Raw genomic sequence first — 12,241 nt, 5'->3', positions numbered from 1 at the left:
AAAGGAAAATAATAAATTTGGTGTGATTTTGAAATATAAGATTTAGTACGTGTTTGAAATAATTTAATTGAATGTTTTTTAAGGTAGTTCTCATTATATTTATTTTTAATATTCTAAATTTTGAATTGATTTGTAATTAGTCTATAAAAGGGTGCTTAATACCTTAATTGTAAGAGCTGAATATTTTATTATTTTGGTAATTATAATTTAGAATCGAAGGGTTATTCTTTTATTAAATTACAATTTCTATTTAGTCACATTTTCTATACGCTTTCAGCAATCCAAAACATGAATTTATTTTTATATGAAAATATTAATATGATTGTCTTACACTTTTAAAAATAATTCAATCACATGAATTGGATAAAAAAAAATGGGGTCGAATTGGACTATTTTATTTATTTATACTCGAAACTGGTTCTAAACTAGAACCAATTTCAAACAGTCATCACCATCACTTGAATAGTTGGTAGAAGAGGAAGGAGAAGAAGTAGTGGAGGAGGAGGAAGTTGGTGAAGAATCGAGATCCAAAACAAAGGAGAAGAGTAATCTGGCACCGGAAGCAATAAAACGTTCAGAACATATTGAATGAGTCACTTATGTGTGAGGTTTTACTGGCTCAAACACTAAATGATTTTGGCACTGATTTAATCGAAATTAGGGTTGATGATTTTTTTAATCAAATTTAGGAGAGTTTGAATGGAAAAGTGGTTAGGGTTTATGAGATGTAATTTCAACCTCAGAAAGAGAATGAAGAATATTATGAAGTTTGTTTTTGAAAAAGTTTGGTTCGAATAAAATAGTTCGAACCATATTTTGAATCGAGTCAAAACTGAACTGTTTTTAAAAAATAAAATTGGTTGAGGTTTTAGAATTGAAATTTTAAAACCAATTCTTTTAGTTTAGCTCAGTTATTTATTCAATTCAATTCTTTTAGTTTTTTTGCACACCCCTAAATTGGTGAGAGTATAGTCAAAGTAATTTTGAAATTATTGTGTGAGCCTACAAAACTAAAAATACAATAACTTTGATCTTAAAGGATTATCTTAGTAGTAGATGAGTATGTAATATATAAGGAGACACTTGATCACAATTTCAAACTCAATTATGCTAATTGCTAGTTGCTTGATTCAACTAGGGAGGTAAATATGTTGAGTTCGACTAAACTTAAGTTTAAAGGTTTAATGAGTATAATGTTACATGATGTAAGAAATTTTTCCTACACTCGCAATAAAGAAGAGAGATAAAGTGAAATAATGAAAGAGAAAAAAAACATGTGGATCCCACCTCTTAGTTGTGTGTGTAGAAAAATTTTCTTGGGTCATGTAACATTATACTCATAAAACCTTTAGTTTAAATAAATTATATTTATGTAAAATATTTTAAGTCTGACATAACTTATTAACTTAATGTAGGCTAAATTAATTGTATGACATGACTTACTATTTTCGCAGTTACAGCTTGGTTAATTTGAAAGTGGAGGAATGACAAGGTACATAGACGTCGAAGCCTACACAATGTATACAATCAAAATTTTACAACTTGCCAAGCAAATGAGATTTGGGTTGTTGCAAACAGAAGAATAAACGACGAGCTTGGTATAAGAAAATAATAGGCCTCAATTGCCTGGCAGTACCTGAATATGGTTTAGGTTAAGCTCAATACAGATGGAGCTGCCAAGGGAAATTTGGGTCCAGTAGTGTGGGGGGAGTGTTAAGAGATTGCACACTCTAATGGTTGAATAGTTTCTTCTATCGTGTTGGCCATTGTAGTGTTGTTATGGCATAATTATGGGGAATCTTGAAAGGAATTCAGTTGGCATGGGAAGGAGGCTGAAGAAAGGTGATTATAGAAAGTGACTCTGCAATTGCAGTCACGTGACTTACCACAAAGAGTGACCCAGCCTGTGAGTCTCATCTTGTTACTCGCATACATGCTTGGATGGACAAAGAATGGTCAGTAAAGGTAAAACATACGTACAAAGAAGAAAATTGCTGTGCGAATTTGTTCTCAAACCTTTTGTTGATATATCTGGCACTAGAGGTGCCAAAACAGGTCAATCCACCCTGACCCGCCAAAAGCGGGGCGAGGCGGGTTAACCCGCCATTTGATGGGGGGGGGGGGGTTGGAACCCACCCCATTTCGAGGTAGGTTGGCGGGTCAACCCGGCTAAAAAAAATAAAATAATTAAAAAATAATAATAAATTATATTTTTGTTAGTTTTATAATATTATTTATTTTTATTTCACATTCCCCTTAATTTTTTTTCAATCTCAAACCTAAATATAAGCTAATATTCAGTCAGATATTTTTTAGAAACTTATTTTTGCCTCTATATATGGATAACCTTTGTTATAAATAAAGTTTTTCTTCTTTATTTTTCTAGGAAAGTACTAAAAAAAAAATTCATATCATAAAAGCTTAGTGACAAATAAAATACTATTTAAGTGTAAAAAAAACAGAAGCTGACCCACGGGCCAACCCGCTCCGACCCGCCACCAACTTATTTTGACCCATAACTAAACGGGGCGGGTTGGTGGGTTGAAAGGTATAACCCAACCTGCCCCGTTTTGGCAGGTTGGTGGGTTGATCCGTCGGGTTCAACCCATATGGCCACCTCTATCTGGTACAAGAAGACCGTTAGGTGATTTTGATAAAACTTGTTGTATTTATTGATGAACCTTTACTTAACGACTTAAGTTGTTGGGTTAAAATGGTTGACTTCTTAAAAATAAAAAACTAAATCATGGCCATACATTTTAATTTTTTTTTGGTAGTCTAGCCATACATTCCTTTTTATTGTTAGCAGAAGTATGCTCAAAGTATTGTTTTTGAAATAATATATAATTATGTTTATTGTAAACAAATTTTAAATCACGTTTATTATTTACTGAAATAAACAAAAAATAATTTACAAAATATTCCAACATGATTCAGTGACAAAGCAGCCCATATAGATATTAAATAATATAACTACACGATATTTTTTTATATAAGAAGATTCAAATTCGTTTATAATGATAGTTCAATTTCATTACAAAACAAAAATAAATGTCTCATAAATTTATGAGATATAGTGAATATATTTTGCTTATATAACAGTACAAGGATTGGACTATAATTACCAAGTTATATTCTTTTGTAGTTATTTAAGAACCTTTACTACAAGGCACAAAAAAACAAAAACAAAAAGGTAAACTTGGAAAATTCAAAATGGAAGAAGAGAGGGGATAAATTCAAGTTACCTGCGTTGACCATTACAAAAAGGACCCGCACCATGAATATTTATCATATGAGTGTTATGTTGGGGCCCTCGAAGTTGAAAACGATGGAAACCATATCCATCAATCGCCACATTCACAAGCGACAAAACACAGCTCCATACAGATTACATCATTGGAATATACAACGCTCTTTCCAAGCATATGGCGAGAATATGCCATCATTGCACCTCAAACCTACATATTAAGTAAGAATGGTCACAAAAGGATAACAATTATCAAACAACACTCAACTTCTTATAATTAATCAAAATCTTAATATGACACGTGCATATGGAATTGTCAAGCATATTACACAATGTCCGTGCATGTTATAAATCAAAATAAGAAAATAAATTTTGTTCCCTCTCATATTATGACCGTACTTCAATAGCAACCATTGGTTTAAGCAGAGTTTAAGTGGAGAAATTTAAAAAATAAATAAATATTTCCTTCTTGATTTGAGTAGAATATACTCCCTCCTTCCATTTTTATGTGTAGTTTTAGAATTTTTTTTTAATCTCAATTGCATAATAAATATAGAACTATGGGACCTCTTACTAAAATTTTCCTTCTTTATCTACGTAGAACATGGTCCCTCCTTTCATTTTTATTCGCAGTTTTAGAAAAGCTTTATATATATATAGTTTTAGAAAATTAATAAAGTACTAATTTTTTAACTTTATTCCTAATAAGAGAGACAAGAATAATAGAATAATGACACTAATATGTTAAGTATTAATTACTTTTGCTTATAAGTGAAATTATTTAAGTAACTTTTGTTGCTTTGAAAGAACGATATAAAACTTTCTGTTTTGATCTCTTTAGTTCAAGCATTCTTGGTAAATTTTTTTTAAAAAAATATTATTTTTAACCGTATATATGTTCTGTTACATTTTAAAATATAAAAAACATTAAATATAATCAAATTGTTATACTCGTCTCGTTCTATCAAACTCTACCTTAATGGCTTTCTTAATTCTTCTGCAATTATCTTGTATAACAAATAAAAAAGAATGTAAGGAGTACATACAAATAAAGTTTAACTTAAATGACATACTGTAACATCATTTAATGAATTCAATATCTCATGATTTGTAAAACTTATTAAATGATGTAGTAATACTACATTGAACAACAGTGTAAAATTAGTTTACACTGACATTACAGCGAAAGTAAAGTAACAAGAATAACAGTTTACACAACCAATAGAATCTCATTTTCTTCGAAATGTAAATTGTGTATAGAGAGAATAAATTAAAGGCTATTCTTATTACACCAAACGTCTCTCTTGTTTTGAAAGCGACACTTCTATCCCTTACTTTATCTATTCTTACACCTGACACATAATTCATGCCCCCGATCACCAACGAGCGCCAACTAATCCGAATTCGAGCCGGGCATGATCATAGGGACATGATCACAGGGACGACATAACTTTTCTTACCAAATTTTAACACAGCTACATACTCTCAGGACAAATAGTTCATTTAGAGGTGCCTTCAAACTGATCTCTCAGTTGCTCGTACTTCTTAAGCTCAGCCATGGAGAGGGAAGGTGGCAGCTCTCCCAAGACCTGAAAAATTCAGGAAATGCCACTCAGACAATTAGATACTAGAAACAGTTGGGAAAGCAATTGATGGAGAAGTTGATAACTCTGCATTTAGAGTGTTACAGTTTGATCCATGGGTAACCGGATTTATCAAGAAAAATTGCAAGTTACCTGCACAAAATCATTGTATTCAACAACAACAGAATCTGCTTCATTATCTTGGCTGGTAGACTCTGGATTTGCACTCAAAACCTAGAAGAAAGCACCGAGGTTAGGTAAATGATGCTTATTTTTGTAAAACATTTTGGTTTCTGAATACTTGCATTTCCTACGAGAGCAATTTCTTTTATAAATTGATTGTCCTCAGTCATCTCAAATAACATAACAGGCCTAATATCAAACAGAATGCACAAAAAGTAATCATGGGATCCAGTGATCCTGGCCGGACTTACCTTGCGCTTTGCAGCATGGAACCAAGCATCAGCACACAAGGCATACATGTCTGCACCAGTGAAGTTTGGTGGACATTTTTTTGCTATAGAGTAAAGTGAAACATCTTCATGCAATTTAAACTTTCGGGTAAGAGCTTTCAGGACCCTGAAAAAGATGGAGATCAGAGGTGCACAATAAGCATGTTATCAACAATAGATACTAAACAACAGAGCTTGAAAAGCAGACAGCTTACCGCTCCCTGTAAGATGCATCAGAGTTAACTCCAACGTATAGCAGTTTATCAAATCGACCAGGGCGCAAAAGTGCTGGGTCTATCAAATCTGGTCTATTACTTGCACCTATAATAAATAGATCCTATTAAGCCAGCAACAGAGACACCACTTGTTAGAAGCAAAAAATAGGATAATATGTTTTGGTAAAAGATAAATATTTCAAGCAAATAATAAAAAAAAAACCTGTGTTGAATCACTTAAGCCGTCAATCTCCGCAAGCATCTAATAACAAAGGAAGTATATTGCCTTAGCAAACCCAGAGAAAAAATCTGCAAATATCACGGTCTTGCTCAGAAAAGGAAATCACCTGAGAAACCACTCTGTCCATTACCCCCCCAGAATCTCCAGAAGCACCCCGAGCTGGTGCAAGAGAATCAAGCTCATCAAAGAAGATGACACATGGACGCGCAGATCTGGCCTGTGAATTATATTGAAGTTCACTTTATCAAAATCTGTTCTGAAAACTGTGTAGTGTGCAGGCAATAGACACACACAGAGACATATTCCATTCAACTTAAGAAATTATTTAGATCAAAGCAACCAAATATTATTATACCTTCTGGAAAATTTCTCTAACATTCTTCTCGGACTCTCCTATGTACATGTTGATCAGTTCAGGACCTTTTACACTAAGAAAATTTAAGGAACATTCTGTAGCAACAGCTTTTGCTAATAATGTCTGACATTAAATAAAAAAGCTTTTGTTAAGTAAAAATTAAGAAAACAGAGATTAAATATTTTCATTTACAGGTACTTTACCACTTACTTTGCCAGTTCCAGGGGGACCATACAAAAGAACACCAGACCGCTTACGTAATCCAGCTGAAAACAGATCTTTATGCAGGAGAGGTAACTAAAATATGAAATACGGAATGAATCAGATATTCAGAAAATGACAGACATTAACAGTATCTCCAAGATAACATATGATTTAGTAAGATAAATATCAAATTAGAGAAGAAACAACCAGGATAATTTTCTATAAGTGACTTGAAAAAGAAGTATATATTATTTGACATTCAATAGAAAGAGCCAACATAAGCAGTAAGAGTTGACAGTGGAGGAAAAACGCATGATTTTTAATGCATTTTTGAAAGGATCCTATCATTCTGCTCTAAGATGATATAGCAGAAACTGTCTATTCAATCTCCTTTAAGCAGAATTTAGTCTCATAGCTTTCATGTTGAACTTTACGAGTGAATTACATTCAAATTCACCTGTCACTCACCGAAAGCACCTTCTATCTATCTTCTTTAATTTTTATTATCATACTGGAATGTAACCTAAAATGAAATTTGACTAAGTTAGCTTATGAAATATGACAACCTAGTATATCTTATGAAATGTTGACCATATAAACATAACCAGAAGTTACTATTTCCACCAATATATTTTCAAGTTGCTGTGACAGACATTGTCATGATATAGCAAGCAGAAATTTACATAACAGGGTGGAGTGCGTCTAAATGGGGGAAAAAAGAATTAACAATCAATACAGTTATGCTATACAAGAAGCCCACCTGAACAGTATCCAGGATTGATTTTTTGACATCTTCAAGCCCACCAACGTCTTCCCATTTCACATTTGGAACCTGTAAAAAAAACCATATTTAAAATTTTTCATGCATTGGATAACATTTTCTCCCGCAAGACATGTTATGTGCTAATGTATACACTTATTGGCAATAAAACAATAGTAAATTGTTATAGATTTTGAACGCTACTCAATGCAGATGAGAAAATCATCATAAAAGCCTGATCACTTGATTTACCTTTGGAGTGCCCAATGCTGATGCATTTCTTTTCTTTGATCGTTCCAAAGCATTCATTAAGTCTTCTTTCCCAGGAATATGAGGTGAGAATTTCAAGTGATTGTTGTCCTCCGTCACCTTGGAAATTAGAGAACCATCTACATCATCAGGTCCATCTTTGTCTGCTTCAACATTTCTCCTGGGAAATAAGTTTGCACCAGCATCAGCAATTAAGGCACACATATCCCTAGGCATGAAACCAGATGTCTGTCCAACTATTTCTTTTACAAGACCCTCTGAATTAGTCTGCAAGAAGCAACAATGTGATTTGTCAAAGTTAACATACAAAGTAATGATCAGGGACTCAGGAGCACAAATTGTAGCAAAGTGCCTGTCTTAATAATTTCAGGGATATAACATGTAACATCTATACTATTATACAAAGGATGTTCCTACATTTGGTATCTTATTTTTTCTCCTTTTCCTAAAAGCCCAGCATTATATTTTTACCTGAGAAGAGAGGAAAAATTTAAATTCCCAAATAATCACATGGCACCACCTGTACACCCACTCCCTACTTTTATGGAACTTTTTTTTTTATCATGATTGTTTTCTTTTACAAATTAGTTTTAAGTCAGTTTTCATTCAGAATTTTAAAATTTAGAGACAGATTTGTCATCACAGGTGCCGCTACTAGTCAATTTATGAACACACACACACACACACACACATATATATATATATATATAGGGTAGGATCAACTTACACCGATATAAGAATAATAAATCTTACACCAAATCTTGACCATTGATTTTCGAGCATTTAACGGTTGAAATTTATTTGAAATTAATAATTAATTAATGAGTGTGACCCAATAAATTACAATCGTTAAATGCATGAAAATCAACGTTCAAGATTTATTATTCTTACATCGATGTAAGTTGATCCTGTATATATATATATATATATATATATATATATATATATATATATATATATCAAAAGAAGGTATAAAACAAGAGGAAGCTCCATTCCACACCTACATTAGAGAGTAGATCAGAAACACTTTGCAGTGACTGGAATAGCATTTCAGCCCTTTGTTCTTCAGTCAAAGGCCCCATGCTTATTTCATGGCTAAAGCAGCGTCTGATAGTTGAAGGTAGACCTTCTGAACTGTCAGCAGCAGCAATCAACAGGACCTGATGACCACTTGTCTTTTCAGCATTCTTCTCCACCTTCACCAGCATGTTGTAAAAGTTATCTTTGCAATTCTAGTTAAAAAATAAAAGGCAACTCTAGTGCTTGAGCTTTTGCCAATCTTGATTTGGATTTAACCATTAACTGGTCTAATGAAAAAAGACATTGTGACATATATATGGGTTTATATATATTCTTTAACATTTTATGAAGAACAGAATCTTTTGGTCTTAAAAGGGGAAATTTTGAGTGCACATTGCATACTAAAGGCCACTTTCTGCAAGATGTATCTTATTCTTATTAAAGTATATTCCATGTCACTTGACAGTACTTTTTCACTAGAAAGAAACAGTCAGTTTTAGAAGCTTGTATCTCCAGCAGAGAGGTTGCCTCCACTTATTAGAGCTCCCAGAAGCTAATTCCTTTTCATCACTCATCTTTTCTATTATAGAAACTGCTATTATTGCTTAATGGTTATCTAGTCTGTCTGCATCTTTTCATATTCACTTGTTGTACTTCTTTATCAGATTTGCAACATGAGTAAGATATAACGTTTGAGATGTGCAGACAAAAATATTAATAGAAAAAGTTACAGTCCAAAGAATAGTGATAGCAATAGCAAAATTCAACCAAGTTAAATCTTACAAATTCACCGTTTGATTTTCCCAGGGAGTTACCATCACCATGTTCACAAATTGGCTCAGTGAATTTCCTAATAACTGATGCAACTTCAGATGTATTGCCTCTTTGATCATTTAGTGAACCTTCAAGCGAATGGAAATCTCGAAAAACATCAAAATGACGTAGAAGAAGTACTGTCGGCGAGTATCTGTTACAATATCATTCCATAAGTGCAGACTAAAAGCTTAGAGAGAAAACATATCCAAAACAGTAAACTTCTCAGAGCCTGACATAACTAAGTGATCAGGTAAGTGAACCAAGTAAAGCCTGAAATCTAATAAATGTTAAGTGGAGAGAAAAACCACTAGGGTGACAAAAAAGGACGTGAACAAATGAATGAACCATGCCAAAACAAAAATTGTGCAGGAACAAAGTTCCCAGTACAATGTGTGTTCTTATCATTCCGAATATTCAAATTATAACCTTTGAGCCGTCTTGAAAGCTTGAGCTAGAGCAACAGATGTTCTATCAGCCATCATTAGATCATGACAGTTATATTCCACCACATGCAGGCCCAGTCGACGAGCAACATATCTAACGACAGTCCTTTTCCCACAACCTGCATAATTATGTCGTTCAGGAAATACAATAAGCACCATCAATGCAATCCAAAACCACCATTTATTTGAAACTTTCAATCCATTTATAAATATTTTAAATAAACAACAACAACTGAGGATATCAAATGGTGATTCAAATCACAAATAATTTTATGAAGAATAGGAAAAAGTACTGATTCCTTTAGAAAATAAAGCAGGGCAATATAGAACACACCTGCCAAGCCATACAATAGAACTGAAACTCTAAACTTGGAAGAAAGCACTGATGGACAGAAAGTTGGTGTAAGTATCGAAGCCAATATCTTTACTGTGTCTCCTTGCAAAGGCACAGGCCCTTCTGGTCCAGCAATTAACAAATCCGGAGGAAGTGCGGATGGGGCACTCCCTACTAGGACCAGAGCAGTTAAGGTTCTATTGACACGAACAACTGGTTCATCTGATGGTTCCATAGCAATGACCTGAAGATATAAGTTACATTCTAACAAAGAACTTGACATTTTTTTGAGGTTTAGGAAAAAAAAAGAGAGAGGTAAACATACCTTGAAACAGACAAGGTTGTCATTTTTCTTTTGTGATTTTTGGCTGCATGGAATGCAAATAGTGGAATTGCATTTCCAATTTATGTTAATTCCAAAAACATCTCCCCTTGACAAATACCTATCGACCTCAAAGTACATTTGCAATGCCAAATCAATCATGTCTTGACGTTCTTCAGATTCAACAGGTGAACTTGCTCTAATAGATTCAAGGATGCCACATTCTGGTATCTTAACAAAAGAAACCCTCAGAAGTGAGGCAAACCTTGGAGGTTGAGCAAGAGGTGCCAATTCAACGTTGATGACAGAATCGTTAACGCTTTTAGCAGTGTCTTCATCACAGTCACCCCCTTGGGATTTGAAATAAGACGCTAAAGCGTCTTCGCCATGGTGTAGAATGGATTTTAAGCATGTCATGTGCAAGTTAAGATTAAAGGCTAAAAGTGGAGATAAATAAGCAAATTCATCATCTAACAACAACGGGCCACTACGAGGGAAATCACAAGAAGGAAATACAAGCATAATTCGAGAAGAAGAAGAAGAAGAAGAAGAAGAAGAAGAAGAAGAAGGTGATTCAGTATCAGGGGTGGTACGTGGAGGATCAAGAGCAATGGCAACTGCAATTCTCTGTATGTTAATCTCAGCATTCTTGACCAGAACCTAAGAAAATTAGAAAATAAAATAAAATAAAATAATAATTATACTGTTTTTTTAACATGAAGTGGGAGAAAAAATGATAATTGAAGAGAGGGGAAATTGAATTACCAGTGAACCTGAAGTAATGGAAAGCCTTTTGAGAAGAGAAGTGGAGAGGCCAAGGAGCGCAGAATGGTCAAGAGAAAGGAATTGGGGTTGATTTTCGAGGTTGGAGAATCGAAGAATGCCAACAGGTAAGTGGAAATTGGGCAAACATTCATCATCATGGCCATGGTCATGGTCATGGTCATGGTCATGGAAGAAGAGGTTGTTGCTTGACCAAGTGGAAGAAGAGCTCAATAAGGAATTGATCACATGTTTGGTGGAACATAGTACTAGAGGCTTTCTCCTCTCCACCATTTTCATGAACAAAAAAATAAATAAAAAGCCCTAGCTTCCCAAATTCAAACCCCTCTCTCTCTCTCTCTGTGTGTGTGTGTGGATTAGGCTCAGAGCACTCACTGTGTGATGCTAAAACCTGTCGTTTTTGTTCTATTCTATTCTCAGATATTGTGTTTCTATTTACTTACTCATGCAATCTAATCTTACAATGTTTGATAGCACATGGATAGTGATCACATATGGTAACTAACAACGACATGTTTCTTAGTTCTTATTCCCTCACAGTGCGAAAACTTGTTCACGGTGATATGTCAAATTTCTCTTCTCTTCTCTTCCTATCAAAGCTTAGCTGTTTGGTCGGGGATAAATTTTTTTTTACTAGAGAAATCTAATTGATAGAAAATGAGTTTGGTAGGAAAATGTAAAAAAAAATTGTTTGGTTGACCGAAATATTACCAGGGAGATTTATTTAAATATGCAAAATCTATGTTCGGGAGAAACTTTGCACATGTTTTTTCACTTTTCCAGTTATCTCAAAATACCACATCTCAAGTGGTATTCTGTAACAGTGAATTTCATCCAAAAATCAACACAAAAGTCATTTTTCCATCTATCCTATTTGCCTAGTATTTTTTGAAAAAATCTGAACCAAACGTGGTATTTTTCAATATCCACTTACACTTTTCCATCAATCCCAAAATAAACCTTCAAACAAACACCAACAAGCAAAAAAGATAGGTGCAATAAAATGTCACGGAAATTAAAAAAAGAAATCGATACGAGCACAGAACATAGTCTATTGTACGTTAGGCCCAGATGATAGTGGAAAATGTGATGTTCCAAAAGCCCAATAAATGGGATAGACCCAAGACCAATGAAGATTGTTTGGATTATTCGCATATGTATATATTCATTAGAATAAAAACTAGGGTTTCGTTTCT

General features: G+C 33.8%; 1 protein-coding gene across 3 annotated transcripts; it reads right to left on the bottom strand.

Annotated features, from left to right (window-relative positions):
* Positions 1 to 4,434: 4,434 nt before the first annotated feature.
* Positions 4,435 to 11,383, bottom strand: LOC133312217 (peroxisomal ATPase PEX6). Of its 3 annotated transcripts, none has more exons than XM_061513391.1 (16): positions 11,028 to 11,383; positions 10,266 to 10,922; positions 9,941 to 10,184; positions 9,590 to 9,725; positions 9,131 to 9,314; positions 8,332 to 8,523; positions 7,310 to 7,594; positions 7,058 to 7,129; positions 6,304 to 6,390; positions 6,094 to 6,216; positions 5,845 to 5,955; positions 5,721 to 5,759; positions 5,498 to 5,619; positions 5,224 to 5,409; positions 4,984 to 5,035; positions 4,435 to 4,836 (listed from the first exon to the last, which is right to left on the bottom strand). In XM_061513391.1, the coding sequence occupies exons 1-16, from the start codon at positions 11,322 to 11,324 to the stop codon at positions 4,747 to 4,749; spliced, it is 2,877 nt and encodes a 958-aa protein (XP_061369375.1). In that variant the 5' UTR covers positions 11,325 to 11,383; the 3' UTR covers positions 4,435 to 4,746. The 3 variants fall into 3 exon arrangements, with proteins under 3 accessions (XP_061369375.1, XP_061369374.1, XP_061369373.1); XM_061513390.1 differs by having other exon boundaries at positions 4,984 to 5,064; positions 5,265 to 5,409; XM_061513389.1 differs by having other exon boundaries at positions 4,984 to 5,064; positions 5,265 to 5,409; positions 9,941 to 10,922.
* Between the last annotated feature and the right edge of the window lie 858 nt (positions 11,384 to 12,241).

This window comes from Gastrolobium bilobum, unplaced genomic scaffold (assembly GCF_033153095.1).
Source record: "Gastrolobium bilobum isolate Gb01-03AN ecotype WA unplaced genomic scaffold, APGP_CSIRO_Gbil_v1 utg6685, whole genome shotgun sequence".
NCBI classification, from domain to species: domain Eukaryota; kingdom Viridiplantae; phylum Streptophyta; class Magnoliopsida; order Fabales; family Fabaceae; genus Gastrolobium; species Gastrolobium bilobum.
The sequence above is the reverse complement of the archived record's forward strand: the minus strand, read 5'-3'. Positions and strand labels throughout refer to the sequence as shown.